Raw genomic sequence first — 15289 nt, forward strand, 5'->3', positions numbered from 1 at the left:
GACCGCGGAGACAGCCCCTCGGCCGGGCGTCGTCTGTCTCCCACGCGCAGGCTCTTCGTTTCACGAGCGTCTCCTTTGAGCGGTGCGGGTCGCTGCGCAGTGCGGCCGGCGCAGGGCCCTGTGCTGGGCGCCGGCCCGCGGGGGCCGGTCCGCGGGGGCCCGCGAGCGTCGGGGGTGCGAGCCGGTGCGGCAGGTCCCGGGAGGCGGCGGCGCGCTGGCCGCGCTGTCACGCGGCGGGGGGCTGCCGTCCCGCGTCCCGGCCCGTCCGTCGTCCCCGCCGCGCCCCTCTCTCGGGCGAGGGGTCCGCGCAGTGGTCCCCGCCGCGCCCCGCCCGCCGGCCCGCGGCGTCGGCGGCTCTCGGGCCCGGGGCCCCGCGGGACGGGTCCGCCGGCGCCCGTGCGTCCGTGCGCGCCCCGCCTGCCTGGGCCCGGGCGGGAACTTGACGGCCGCCGGGCGGGGGGCGCGGGCGGGGGCGGGGCGGCGGGGGTGGGGGCGGGGGCGGGGCGCGGGCGCGGCGGGGCGGGGCCGCGGGCGGGGCGCGCGGGCGGCGGCGGCGGCGATTGGCTGGGGCGCCATCCGGGGCCTGCTCGGCGCCGCTCGCTCGCTCGCCCTGAAGGCAGCAACATGGCGGAGGTGAGCGGGGCCCGGCGGGCGGCGGCGGGGCGGCCCGGCGCCCCGCGCCCCCGGCCGCCCGCGCCCCGGCCTCCCCGCGCCCCGGGCGGCGGCGGGCGGCGGCGGGCCCCCGGCGGGCCTAGGCCGCGGCGGGCGGGCGGCGGGCGGGCAGGAGCCCCGGGCCGGGGACGGCGCCGAGCGGGGGCCGCGGCGGACGCGGAGCCCGGACGCTGCCTCGGGGCGCCTGGGGGCGCGGGCCGGGGCTGCGACACTGCCCGCGGCGGGAGCGGGATCCGGCCGCGGGGTCCCGGCGGCGGGCGCCGAGGGGCGCGGAGGGCGGGGTGCGGGCGCCGGGAGGTGCGGGGTCGCGGACACCCGAGCGCTGCGCTGCGGGGCCCTGGGCGGCCCTGTGCCTTGCGGGCTGGGGCCGCGTCCCGGGCCGGGAGCCGGGCTGTGGGGCGGGGAGGCCGAGGGACGGGACCCCGCGAGGCCGGCGTCTCCGCGCTCGGGACAGGGGGTGCGTTCACCCCGTTGGAGACGGTCCGCCTGCGCCCCGGCCTCCGCTCGGCCGGGACGGGGCCCCTGGGCGCGGGGTGCGCAGGTGCCCGAAGACGAGGCCGGGACCGACCGGAGAGCCGGGGGCCCCGGGGCCCCGAGATGCGCACCCCCGGCTCCGGGGTAGCTCGCTGCGCGCCCGGGCCGGCCGGACCCGCCTGGGGACCCGGGTCCGCGCACCGGGCTCGGGAGGGGCCGGGCGGTGCGGCGGGCGGGTCTCCCTCGCAGCCGGGGCCCCGCGGCCCGCTAACCGGCCTTCTTCTCTCCCCAGGCTGCTTTCGGGAGTTCCAGCCCAGGTGCGTCCCTTCCCCTCCCTCCCGCGGGCCCGAGGGTGAGGCTCGGAGCGGCGGCGGCTCCCGAGCTGGTCCCCGCGTCGTGCTCAGAGCCTCGCTGCCGTCGGTGCCGGAGTGCGGGCCGCCCGGACTAGCGGGACCTCTCGGGACGCTGCCGGAGCGAGCAGCCTCTCCGCCTCCCCGCCTGTCTTCTCTGTGCCGGTTACAAAGCCGGTAACATCAGCTGTTCCGAACCTCCGGGGCGCGGGTTTCCCGGAATCGCCTGTCCACGGCTCCCCCATGCAGGGTCCTGCCCGCTTTGGTTTCTTTGAGAAACGACTCGAGTTTGTCAGAATGTCGGGGGTGCTGATGCCCCTGATAAACCTTGACGCCCATCTCCCCACTGTTGCCGCAGACGGTTTTCGTAATTGTGAAGTGTCTGCAGAGCTGTTAGGGTCGGACTTTGAGAGTTAGGTGAAGCTGCCTGAAGCCAGAGAAACGCAGGATTTCCGAGGCTGGCCCAGAAAAGGGATGGCAGCACTCTTGAGGTGAGACCACCTCACTTAGATCATGCAGGGGAGTGTTTCTCAGCCTTTTGGGGCCAGGAAACCCTGCGAGGCATCCTTGCTACAACTGGGGTCCCCGGTGAGGGCCTTGCCTCTGTGCTGCAGTGCGAGCCGAGCTTTGTTTCCATCTCTCACCCCTTCCCAGCCCCTCCTGGCTGCTGCTCTCCCCTCTCGGCTCCAGGAAAAGTTCCTCTGAACAAGTCCAACCCTTTATTTTACACTTGAGGACACTTCGCAGTAACTCTGCGGAGTCCCCTCTTCACAGCAGAACCTGGATGCGCTCCCAGGTCTGTCCCTGCTGCCTCGGAGCCAGAGGTCCGGTTCCTGGCAGGTTGCTTTGTGTCTTCAGCCCGCTTTTGAGGTCCGACTTAGTTATCATTTAGGGTATTGTAAAATAGTTGACACCACGCTTGGGGAATTTGTAGCTATTAAAAAAATAGCTGTCTACGTTTTTACATTTAAAAATCGTTTCAAAACCTTTCTCTAATTTGAGACAAACATTTCTTTGTTATAACTGATTTCAGGAAGAGAATATTTATGTGCCTGATGCCAAACATCTGGATGATAATGGAATTTTTCCATTTTGTATCACTGTCTGCTTTTAAGAAGTTACAATCTAAATAAAAAGCAAAAAGACAGTGTGGTTTTGGTGTTTAAACAAATTTATAACCTGTTTTCAATCGATTAGTCAATTTTAAAGAGAATTTTAGAGCTAGAAGAGACTCTTGAGGTCATTTAAGCCAACCCTGTGTGTTTTACAAATGAAACACTGGACCTAGGCCCAGAAGTTTAAATGACTTGCTCAGGTCCCAGAAAGCCAGGGATAAAGCCAAGAGTAGACCCTGAGGCCCCTCATTTCTGGCTATTATTGAATACCTTCCACTTTAACAGGGAGCCTGCCGAGCCCAGCCAAGTGGTGTGGGGAGACAGGGCAGAGCCCTGCCCTCTGAGAGGTGGAGAAGGTGCCATCTGCCATCCGCGTCTCCCTGGCACTTGGCACGCCCCACAGTTTTCCAGGGATTCCTCAGAAATGGAAAACTTAGCATGGATATTCTGCTTTAGAGCTACTTAATGAGTCTTTTTTCCTTTAAAATTGAGTTAATCCACCTACATACTTCAACAGGTTTTAAATGAGCAGATAACATTTTCAACATCACAGTGTACTGTAAACCTCCTAAAAAGGGGGACATCACAGTGTAAACCTCCTAAAGAAGTAAGTCTCATAGAAATTGTATATATTTTTGGAGCACATGATCGGAGTTCTCTAAACTCAGGATTGAAAACACTGAATTATGTCTGTGGTTTTTAGCCACAGTGAAAAATCTTAGGTCTAGTTCAGTATTTTATTAATGATCTCACACTTCCTAAGTGTTTGGAATTTCAAAGTATTAAATAGCTCCACTAAAAAAGATGAAATGTTTTATGTTGAATATGCGTCTTTCCATGTCTCCCTTCATTCACCCAAAGATTCTGATACTTACGTCTTTCTCTATGCTGAGAGTCACTGGTCTAATTGTATCAGTTTCTGGAGTAAAACAAGTGGCGAAAATCCCATGTTCCATCATTTGATTTCACTCTCATGGGATTATGGATCTTACTTATTTTTTTACTTGGTTTTCATAGTACTCTGTTAACCTTTATATTTGCCATTAAAATGCATGACAATCATATAAGCAAGTATGAATTGCCCAAAACAGCTTGCAGAACATCTTCCAAAACCTATAGATGTGGTTTTCTATACCCCCTCCCTTAACCCTAACTTCAGTGATCCGAAGAAGAGCGCACTCTTACAGTTTAAAGCCTTTCTGATCAATAACCAGATTTCTGTTGTATTTTGCACCTTTATTTGCTTAGAATTTGGGTGACATTTATATTCTCCCAAAGTGTTAGCCTTGGTGTATAACACATTCTTGTGGAATCTTTAATTCATAATCCTTCTGACATTTTTCTATTGCTTTTAGACAAATGTATTAAACTAACCTCGTAAGCCAGCTTGACTTTTCTATTAGAACATTTTTTAGGGCCACTCCATTTAAAAATAACTTGGCTGCTGTTATAAGTCTTACTCTCATGGATTGGACCCTTGACGCAAGTTGTTGAATTATCTGCCTGCTTCTTTTGCTGGTTTAGTTATCTCTTTAGAACTGTGTGGTCTTACTTTATAACCTGTAAAGTATATAGTAAAGCATTCAATAAAGCTCATATAAACATGAAAAGGAACTGGCAAGAGAACACAGATTATTTTCTTTTGCAAATAGCCTTATGAACTTGTAAAGTGATTGAGTTTGTTTCATTCCAGTTGGGTCGCTGTCTTCCGAGGACCATGATTTCGACCCCACCGCGGAGATGCTGGTCCACGACTGTGACGACGAGAGGACTCTGGAAGAGGAGGAGATGATGGACGAGGGTAAAAACTTCAGCTCTGAGATTGAAGACTTAGAAAAGGTAAAGGGTGTTGGCTTAGTATTTCAGTGCAGACTTTCCGTAAAGATTCTGAAATTCTGTTGTTAATTATTTTATGATCTGGTGTATTTGATCCAACTTTTACAGAACATGACTGAGTTTCTCATTATTTTGGAGGGACCTAAGTACATTAAAAAAAATTTTTTTTTTTCTTTATTGATTTGAGAGAGAGAGAAACGGAGAGGGAGAGACAAATGGAAACATTGATGAGAGAGAACATCGATTGGCCGCCTCCTGCACGCCCCCCACTGGGGATCGGGACCACAACCTGGGCATGTGCCCTAACCGGGAATTGAACTGACAACCTCCTAGTGCATGGGTTGACGCTCAACCACTGAGCCACACCAGCCAGGCTCCTAAGTACATTTTTATTTAATTTTTCAAAATTATTTTATATTTGTTAACCTAATTTTTAAGTTTACCCCAGTGCAGTGACGGAGGCACTGGCAGTCTTCCAGCCAGACTGTTGAGGCGCGGCCAGGTGCGGGCCCAGGTGCAACCAGGTGCGGGCCCAGGTGCAGCCAGGTGTGGGCCCAGGTGCGGGCCCAGGTCAGGTGCGGGCCCAGGCTAGGTGCGGGCCCAGGTGCGGCCAGGTGCGGGCCCAGCCCCGTGCTTGCGTGAGAGGCTGTCTGTCCTCTGAGGTCAGGGCGGAGTCTTTTCCTTCAGGCTGTTGCTCGTCTGGCAGGAGACAGGACACCCTCAGAAAGTTAAGAGAAACAGCTGTACTCTGGTCTAAGATGTGAGTTAGTAACACCTTGTTTTCTATACCCCCCCCCCCCAGTCATCTTCAGAAAGCTGGCAGGAATGAATGTAGTTTATGACTTTTTAAATCCAAATCAATATCAATTCAAATGAATTGGATTTTAAACACACACTTATACCAGAACTACAAAGAGAGGCCGGCCTAATGGTCACCTTGGAAAAGTGTAGGATTATACTTATCTATAAATTAACCTTATTTGAAAATTTTTAATTAGCCCAGAATAACAAAACCTTTCAGGAATACTAGTAAATATAATAATAACTCTTAGTTTTACCTTTTTCCTTGAAGACGCAGTGAGGCAGGGCGGGCTCCCATCCGTGTGTCCGCACAGGAGCACGGGCAGCTCATCCGGGCTGGGCCCAGGCCTGCTCTGCTCGAGCTGACCTGCTCCAAATACATTCATCCATTTGCAAATTGATCCAACACAGTTGCAGCTAGAGCTAATCATGCACAAATGTGTGTGTCTCCTGTAGAAGCCAACGGTGTTTGGGACTGTAGAGCTGACGTCCTAGGAAATGCTCAGGAGGAAGAGCCTGCCTGTGGCTCCTTCGGGGTGTCGAGAAGACGTGGCCGAGGCTCGAGCTCCGCTGTGGCCTCGCTCGGCAGCGCCTCCCTGTCCCTGGGAGTGGGTGACCTCGAGACACAGGGCTGTGATGCAGCTGACAGTAGTTCCGAGCCAAGGACCGGGTGGGTCCTGGGATTGCAAAAACGAGCAATTTGACAGTGTCCTTTTAGCCTGGGTGCTCACGGTGCCGTGTGGAGACCTGTGGGGACGCAGATTTCTGTGTGGGTGCCGAGAACTGCGAGGGGTGCAGTGAGGCTGGGGGAGGCTGTGTTCGTCGAGGGGAGGGCGTCTCGTGGGGTGGGGTCCCGGGTCGGCCTCTGGAGCAGACAGGTCTCCCTGCGCTTGCAGTCGGGCCTGCTGCGGGCGGGGGTGGAAGCCAGGCTCCTGTGCGCCTCCCGGACACCTGCTGGTAGCCACAGGGACACGTGCCAGCTGCCAGCCAAGCAGGCACCGCTTTGTCGGGGAGACAGGACGCGGTCCGTGCAACGTGCTAGCTCGGGGCTGGAGTGGGAGTCTGCTGCAGGTCCGGGTCTGTGGATGTTGGTTTCAGATTTGTCGGTTTTATCCTTTGGGAGCTTGTAGCGATAGCTGCTTTGATCCGTGTTCAGGGAGTTTTAAAAGGGAATTGGGGAAGATACAGAGAAATAATCAAGAGCAAAGAGTTACTTATCTTTTCACATAAACACTGCTCCCTAGTCCTGTGCTTTTCATTTTGTTCAGTGAACACTGGAAATTAAATCTTCGCTTTGTAATGATATCTATTGTCGAATTCGTAGATTCAGAAAAACTATAGGCCTTTTATTATTTCAGTTTTTCTGTACTTGGACAGTTTTGCTTCTTGGCATTTTATTGCATTCTTAGAAATCAGGACAAAGTAATACAGATGATCTTCAAGTGGACTGCAGGGAAGACCTAAGACTGTGTCTTCCCGGAAAGGCCAACTTTGTCTCACTGGGCAGGGCCGGCCCCTCCCTGAGCTGGCGGTGGGCACGGCTCCATGATGTTTGGGGGAACATGGAGATGCATAAACAGGAGAAAGGACACACATACAAGGGTAAGGACCATTCACTGTTCAGAAGATGCTGGAAGTTGTTTGTCTACAATTTGAAATGATTATTCTATTGATCTTTGGTTGCTGGACGTGAGCCAGGAGCCGGCTCACGCCACTGGCGGGGTCCGCAGTGAGTGAGCGTCTGCAGCCGCAGGCCTGCCTCGGTGCTGGCGCGTCCTCGGTACGCGGTTCCCGCGGGAGACAGGGAGGCACAGACCACGTTCACCCAGAGGAGCAGTGGCAGCGTGGACGGCGGTGCGTGTGACTAGGTCTTCGTCGTGAAAAGCCCTCTGTTTCTGCTCATAGTCGCATGCGATTCGCCCCACGCTCCCTGAAGTGAGGACGTCGCACTCGCCTCTGTAGCGTTGAGGCTCTGGCTGGTCCTTTGTTACTCAAGCGTTTAGAAAGCTGAGTGCGCACTGGTCTACGTCTTGCATGTTAAGGCGTCAGACGTGTTCACTGGACCGGCCTGCGTCGCTCCTCGCACGGAGGTGTGTTGCCGGGACGCGTGCCATGGGCTCGGCCCTCGCTGGGGCGGGAGCGCGGCCGAGGAGTCTGCGTGGGTGCTGGTGAGGCGGGACCTGGGCTCGGCTCTGCTCGCAGCGGGGGCGCGAGGGACGACAGGTGCTGCGCCCACAGGGCGGTTACGGTCGGGCCTCTGACCGATCTTCCTGACGCAGACCCTTCCGTTCCCAACTGTGTCTCTCGGGCACCTCGGTCGGCCGGTTCCCAACATCCGCTAGGTCCAGCGCAGCCCCGAGAAGAGGGTGCGAAGTCCCAGGCCCGGGAGCAGGTGCTGGGAGACTGTCAGCGGCCCGCTCGCCAGGCCCTCGGACTGCGGGATTCACTTCGTCTGCGCGTCAGGGACCAGGCGCTTGTCAGTAGGGCCGAAGGGAGCCCCTGGGCGAGGTTCTGCGGAGACCGGCCCGCTCTGCCTCGGTCCCTGCAGGTGGTTCCGCGCGGGAGCCCGGCCCGGGGCCTGGTCCGTCCTGGACTCAGTCGGGCTCCGCCCGAGCCCCCCGCAGAGCGTGCTGTGTCTGCGCAGAGGCGGGGTGCGCCCGAGCCCCCCGCAGAGCGTGCTGTGTCTGCGCAGAGGCGGGGTTCGCCCGAGCCCCCCGCAGAGAGCGTGCTGTGTCTGCGCAGAGGCGGGGTTCGCCCGAGCCCCCGCAGGGAGAGCGTGCTGTGTCTGCGCAGAGGCGGGGTTCGCACGAGCCCCCCGCAGAGAGCGTGCTGTGTCTGCGCAGAGGCGGGCGTGCGCCCGAAGCCCCCCGCAGAGAGCGTGCTGTGTCTGCGCAGAGGCGGGGTGCGCCCGAGCCCCCCGCAGAGCGGGCTGTGTCTGCGCAGAGGCGGGGTTCGCCCGAGCCCCCCGCAGAGAGCGTGCTGTGTCTGCGCAGAGGCGGGGTGCGCCCGAGCCCCCCGCAGAGAGCGTGCTGTGTCTGCGCAGAGGCGGGGTGCGCCCGAGCCCCCCGCAGAGCGTGCTGTGTCTGCGCAGAGGCGGGGTGCGCCCGAGCCCCCCGCAGAGAGCGTGCTGTGTCTGCGCAGAGGCGGGGTGCGCCCGAGCCCCCCGCAGAGAGCGTGCTGTGTCTGCGCAGAGGCGGGGTGCGCCCGAGCCCCCCGCAGAGAGCGTGCTGTGTCTGCGCAGAGGCGGGGTGCGCCCGAGCCCCCCGCAGAGCGTGCTGTGTCTGCGCAGAGGCGGGGTGCGCCCGAGCCCCCCGCAGAGCGTGCTGTGTCTGCGCAGAGGCGGGGTGCGCCCGAGCCCCCCGCAGAGCGTGCTGTGTCTGCGCAGAGGCGGGGTCGCGAGGGGCCGTCGGGCACTCCTGTCGCCGGCTCCCGGGCCTGCAGTCTCACCCTCGCCGTCCTCCTCGCCTCGGGTCCCAGTGTCTGCCCACCCGCTGACCAGGCTCCATCCCTGCTGCCCTCAGGCTGATCTTCTTTATTTATTTAAATATTTATTTTATTTTTTCTTAATCTTCACTCGAGGGCATTTTTTCCATATTTTGTTCAGATAGAGTGGGAGGGAGAGGGAGAGAGAGAAACATGGACGTGAAAGGGACACATTGACTGGCTGCCTCCGGCACAACACATCCGGGGCCGGGGACAAACTGCAACCGAGGTACATGCCCTTAGCCGGAACCGAACCCGGGTCTCTCTGGTCCGCAGGCCGACGCTCTAACCGCTGAGACAAACTGGCCAGGGCTTAAATATGTTTTTATTGATGTTTTTAGAGCGAGGGGAAGGGAGAGATAGAAACATCGATCTGCTGCTTTCTGCACTCACCCTACTGGGGATCCGGCTCTGACCAGGAATCGAACCAGCACGTCTCAGTCCATTCTGACGACACTCTTTCCACTGAGCCACACTGGCCGGGCAGTTTGTTCTTATTTTTTATCTCAGCATGAATCCTGCTGGTCCATTCGCCACATTTAGAAGGGAGCTCCTTTGCCCGAGTGTTCTCCTCTGACAGTGTCTGCACGTCTCCCTCCCGTCCAGTCCTCTGCGCTGCCCTCCCAGCTGGCTGGAGGTCAGACCCCTGGCCGGCAGAGAGGAAGACTTCATGTCTGCCTTGCTCTCTCGTGATTTCTCTTTGTGTGTGACTCAGTCGCCCTGGTCTCTGCACATGCACGTCGTCCTTGGCTGGCCCGGCCCTGCCTGTGGCTGACCTCTCTGGTGCCTCCCTGAGCCGCTCCGAGGGCCCCTCTGCCCTGCCCCGTGCTCACCGACGGCTCCGAGGGCCCCTCTGCCCTGCCCCATGCTCACCGATGGCTCCGAGGGCCCCTCTGCCCTGCCCCGTGCTCACCGACGGCTCTGAGGGCCCCTCTGCTCTGCCCCGTGCTCACGGACGGCTCCGAGGGCCCCTCTGCCCTGCCCCGTGCTCACGGACGGCTCCGAGGGCCCCTCTGCCCTGCCCCGTGCTCACCGACGGCTCTCAGGCTCTCGCTCTTCCCCTCTGGGCGCTCTTTCTGGGCGGTGCGTCCAGGCCCGTCGCCGCCCCTGCCTTAGAGAGCCGTCTGCCACCCCTGTCTGGTGTTTCTGCCTGTGGTCCTCTGGCTGTTCGGCCGAAAGGGCAGTCCGTGTGGGCTTGTCGTCACTGATTCGTTCTGTCAGGGAGTCAGTCAGCAGAATCTTTTTCCTCATCGCGCCTGGATGATCCCTTCTGCAGCGCAGGCTTGTTCTCTGCCCCCAGAACGTTGTTTCCAAAATGCAAACCTGTCTCGGGTTTTCAAGATCCCCCGCTGCTGGGGGGCCGCGTGCCGGGCAGCCCTCAGGCACTCGCGGCTCGAATGCTCCCAGCAGCCTGGCTTCCCTGGTGTTCCCAGTCCTGTCCCCCCACCTGTGTCCTCCGTAGAACTTAACTGTTTCTGCAAAGACCTTTCCTCTCTCCAGTCTTCTCTGTCAGTGGGAGTGCCCGCCAGGTGCGCAGGGCGCTCCGATGGAGTCGCCTTTCCTGTCCCCGGGGCCCCGTGTCGAGTCGCGCGATTGACCGCGCTCCGGATGCACCTCCTCTCTTCACTTCTCCCAGGTCTCGTCACCCCTGACCCAGCAGCAGGGTCCTCTGTGGTCCCCGCTTCCTCCTCTCCACCGCGAGCCTTGCTCCCTGCAGCTGCCCAGCGTCCAAGGAGAAATGGTTGTCATTCCCTTCATCGTTCTCCATGGCTTCCCGTTGTCCTGGAGTGAGGGGTGGGCCTGGTCCTCCCTGCAGCCGCGAGCCTGGCCCTGACCGTGTTCTACACCTCAAGACCCTGTGTTCCCTTTGACTCGCCACCAGCCAGGCCGGATGTGTGTGCGGCCCCGGTGTGCCCCAGGCTGTGCGAGTAGATGGCAAGACCTTGCTTCCGGCCCACACTGCACAGGGGCCTTGCCCAAGGAGGGCCTCTCGGCGCTGCTCACTGCTCAGCCGGTTTCCGACGACACATCGCGAGTCCCGGGACACAGCCTGTCTTGGGGGTGCCTTCTCGGCCCCACCATGTCCGTCTTCCACAGCCTGTGCCCACTCAGAACCGACTGTAACTGTTAACTTGCCCGTTTTTCCTGCTGAGACTGGACTCTGAGAGCAGGGGTTTCCATAAGTGTCATTTCTGTGCCTGGAGCCGGGAGCCCCTCACCGGACCTGGGGCGCAGTCCGTGGTGCACCAATGGCAGGGTGGGCTGTCTGCTGAGCGCAGTTTGCTGTCTCTGCCGCTCGTGGAGGGCGTCCGACGGGTGAGGTTTTGGAGAAATACTACTGACCGGTGGTTGGCAGGAGCTGCAGCCTGGCCTGCTCCTCTGTCGGAAGCAGTCTGAGCACGAGGAGGGCTGCTCGCACCGTCGGGCGGAGCTGGGGCTGCTGGGGGCCTGTTCTTTGCTTTGGGAGAAGACTCTTCAGTGAGGTTTCCCCGTCACCCACCCTGAGCGCCCAGCTCAGTGTGCGGGCTCGGCCACCACAGCAGCTTCCCACTGCTTCCGGCCCCGCGGTGCGTGGCGTGGCGTGGCCACTGGGAAGGCACGGCTCCTGCCGTGGGCGGCCGTCGGCACCTGCTGCCACAGGCCTGACTCTGGGCGTGTGTCGCATGGCCTGTGTTGGCAGGCGCATGCTGGGAAGTGGGAGGTCTGGGCCTGCAGAGGAGAAGGCCAGCTTCTTAGGGGCTCCAGGCCCTGCCTCCCCTTTGGCCCTGCTGGCCAGTGCCCGCTGTCAGGTTGTCACGGCACCACGGCGCGCGTGGCGGTCAGTGGGCACGCCTGGCACACCCGCTTGGACGCTCACCCGCTGTGTGTTCCCCACCTGGCGACCTCTTCAGGGAGAGCTGAACCAACAAGCAGCTTTAGACATGAGTCCCCTGCTGGATGGACATGAACATCTTAGAAATGTTTAACAAATGAAATAGTCCGTGAATAGATTGTTTTAAAGTTACTTATTTGAATAATTATTTTAATAATTATACACTTTAATGGTGAAATTAAAATATTTTTAAAAAGGAAATACAGCCCAGATGGTGTGGCTCAGTGGTAGAGTGTCAACCCCTGTACCGAGAGGTCACCGGTTCGGTTCCTGGTCAGGGCCCATGCCCAGGTTGTGGGCCTGATCCCCAGTGGGGGGCATGCAGGAGGCGGCCAGTTGATGTTCTCTCTCATCAATGTTTCTATCTTTCTCTCCCTTTTTCTCTCTCTAAAATCAATAAAGAAAAAAAAATTAAAAAGTAAAAGGAAATACAGCCCATGCCATTTTGGCTCTGCAGTTGGAACATCTGCCGGCAGACCACAGAGTCTTGGGTTTGATTCTGCTCAAGGGCATGTACCTTGGTTGTGGTTCATCCCTGGTCCTGGTCAGGGTTGTGTAGGAGGCAGTCAGTCTTTGTGTCTCTTTCACATCGATGTTTCTCTCCCTTCCTCCCTCCTACTCTGTCGTAAGATAAATGGAAAAATATCCTTGGGTGAGGATTTAAAATAAAAAAGGAAATACAGTTGACCCTTGAGCAGTGTGGGGGTGGGAATGCTTATCCCCCGCATAGTCGAAAATCCACGTACAGTATTTGATTTCTTTTTTTTTTAATCATCCTCACCCAAGGACATTTTTCCATTTTTTGCTCAGATAGAGTGGGAAGGAGAGAGAGGAACAGAGAGAGAGAGAAACATCGATGTGAAAGGGACACATCGAGTGGTCGCCACCCACACGACCAACCAGGGCCGGGGACGAACTGCAACCGAGGTACATGCCCTTAGCGGGAACCGCAGGCCGACGCTCTAACCGCTGAGCCAAACCGGCCAGGGCAAATATTTGATTTCTTAAAAATTAATAACCTCCGCCCTGGCCAGTTTGGCTCAGCAGTTAGAGCGTCAGCCTGTGGTCCGGAGAGACCCGGGTTCGGTTCCCACTGAGGGCACGTACTTCGGTTGCAGTTTGTCCCCGGCCCTGGTTGGTCGTGCGGGTGGCAGCCACTCGATGTGTCCCTTCACGTCGATGTTTCTCTCTCTCTCTCCCTTCTTCTCTCTCCCTCCCACTCTATCTGTACAAAAAATGGAGAAATATCCTCGGGTGAGGATAAAAAAAAAAAAATTAATAACCTCCTGTTGACCAGAAGCCTTACTGATAGCACAGTCAGTTCACACATATTCTGCATATGTAGCATACACTAAAAAGTAAGGTTGGTCTGCGAGTTTTTAAAAATTGTCACAAATCTCCAAAGAGTTTTCCCAGCATATTTATTGAAAGAGAACCAAGGTCTAAGTGGATCCTGCCGTTGAGGCCTTGCTGCCCGGGCTGACCGCACAGCGCTACTTTCGGATGGGTCAGTGGGGCATGGCCAGATGACAACGGGGGTTCTGGGATTCGAACCCAGAACTAAGCCTCAGTTTTCTCATCCGCAAGGTGGCGGTAATAACACACAGTTCATAGATGGTTCAGGAAAGGAACCCGAACCGCCGGCACCAGAGGAGGGCTCGGTGGCGGACGGGAGAGGTGGCGGCTGAGCCCTGGCGAGCAGGGTGGGCGTTGGCACATGCTCAGTGGCGTCCCGCCAGGCGTCTCCTGGTCGCCACACAGGGCAGACCGGGCGCGCTGCTCAGCAGGAAGCGAGCTGACAAATCACGTGACGTCACTGGTGGCCTGGAAATGTTTGAAGGCAGATCTTTATACCCATGTGAAAGCTAGAGAAAGGGCTGCATTAAAGCAGATACTCGACGAATTCTTTAAAAAGTGCAGTGATGTTGGAAAATGGAAGCAAGGTGCTAAGTGTCAGGCTTTGGTCAGGTGTCCCCAGGCACACCAGGTGCTCGGCTGCCTTCTGGTAGCGGGACAGGAGGGAAAGCAGGACCTCGCCCTGATTTGATGCTGCCGTTCGGACAACGTCTTTTATGGACACGAGGGCATTGCAGTGGCTGCGGGGGCTGCAGCTCTCCTGGGCAGTGTCCTGAGCTCTCTGTGCCCTGGCTTGCGCAGGAGGGAAGCATGCCTCTGGAGGACCTGCTGGCCTTCTATGGCTACGAACCCGCCCTCCCAGCCGTGGCCGATTCCAGCGCAAACAGCTCCCCCAGCGAACTCGCAGACGAGCTGCCGGACATGACACTCGACAAGGTGAGTACGGCCGTCTGAAAGCAGCCCTCCAGACCCCTGCCGCACTGTCTGCCAGCTTCCCAGTGCGAAGGGCTTCGTGGTTCTGGAGGAGACCTCGCACCCACCCGCCACTCCCCTCGCCGTGGTGACAGCTCAGCCGCCTGGCTTTGAGCACAGCACCCTTGCGAGTGGCAGCGGCTCCCAGCGCTGCGTGTCTGAGGGCGCAGTGTCTCCATCTTTCCCATGGAGACATGTTTTGCCTAAACTTCGCTTCTGCCCTAACCCCTTCCATCCCGAGAACGCTCGAGCCTTGAGCAGGGGGTCCCCCAGAGCCTCAGACCGGCTGGCTGGGTGGGAGGGTCGGAGAGCAGCTCTGGGGCCGTGGGGCCAGGCCTCTGCCAGGCTGTGTGGGGAGGCCTGTCCCCGCCGAGAGAATTCACACGGCCACTGTCTCTGCTAACAGATCCCCGGGGAGCTTCCCTCGCCTTTCCGATCTCAGGCAGGGAGAGGAATCCACATCTTGGAACCTCTTCCTGTGAGTTACGTTCCCGCTTTTCAGCACATGTGATGTTGATGACCGCAGAGCTCGGGAGCAGACGTGGAGAAGCCCACCGCGTGCCGGGCTCCGGGCGGCTGTGCACTAACGGGCGTCGTTCAGACTGTTGCTCCCGAAACTGTGTCGCTAGGCAGGACTGTTCGCTAGTCGGACTTACAAGTCAATGGAAGGGTGGACTTAGGCGACTTTCTGGTTTTGTTTATGGTTGTCCCTCAGTATCTGTTGGGAGTGGGGTGAGGGGATTGGTTCTAGGACCCCCCGAATACAAATATCTGAGGACGCTCAGGTCCCTCATGTACAGTGACTTAGTGCACCTTCCCGTTCCCTTGAGATCGTCTCCTGCACTCACAGCACCTGACCCTGTGAAGGCTGTGTGAGGAGCTGTCCTGTCTCGCGCAGGGCGCAGTGCTGCGGAAACGGCCGTGCTGTCCCCGCAGCACCGTGGGCCGGCCACCGCGGGGCGTTGTCCAGATATAGTTGATCCGAAGTTGGTTGAATTGTGGGTGCGAAACCCTCAGATACTGAGAGCTGGCTAGTTATTCACTTAGTTTGGCAGAAAGCGAGTGTAGTTGCTGACCACTCAGAAGCGAGGTTCTTCTGTTTCGAAGGCTCTGAGCAGAGCCTGCAGCCTCAGGCCCGCGGACCCAGCTTGGGGCAGGCGGTGAGGTCGTCAAAAGTGATTAAGTCTTAAGTGTTAGTATTTACGTGAAGTAAATGATAGGATTTCAGATTCTCAAAACTACAGGAGCTTCCACTAGTTCTCTGTGCTGAACGCCACGTTCACAAGTAGTGTCACAGAGACGCGTCCGGAGGTGCGCTGTGGCCACTCCGACGCTGACGCTGCGCCCTGTCCTCACAG

At 58.2% G+C, this 15289-nt stretch overlaps 1 protein-coding gene across 2 annotated transcripts in view; it reads left to right on the forward strand.

Moving 5' to 3' along the window:
• The first annotated feature begins 592 nt into the window (after positions 1 to 592).
• MIER3 (MIER family member 3) overlaps positions 593 to 15289 on the forward strand; it is a 28505-nt gene continuing 13808 nt past the window's right edge. Inside the window, exons 1-5 of one of the 2 annotated variants that reach the window (XM_036280082.1) lie at positions 593 to 633; positions 1439 to 1463; positions 4305 to 4450; positions 13761 to 13895; positions 14338 to 14409. In XM_036280082.1, coding sequence (XP_036135975.1) covers positions 625 to 633; positions 1439 to 1463; positions 4305 to 4450; positions 13761 to 13895; positions 14338 to 14409 — 387 coding nt within the window. In that variant the 5' untranslated portion in view covers positions 593 to 624. The remainder of the gene's footprint in view (positions 634 to 1438; positions 1464 to 4304; positions 4451 to 13760; positions 13896 to 14337; positions 14410 to 15289) is intronic. The other variant, XM_036280083.1, reaches the window with a different exon arrangement.

This window comes from Molossus molossus, unplaced genomic scaffold (assembly GCF_014108415.1).
Source record: "Molossus molossus isolate mMolMol1 unplaced genomic scaffold, mMolMol1.p scaffold_m16_p_3, whole genome shotgun sequence".
In the NCBI taxonomy this organism is placed as follows: domain Eukaryota; kingdom Metazoa; phylum Chordata; class Mammalia; order Chiroptera; family Molossidae; genus Molossus; species Molossus molossus.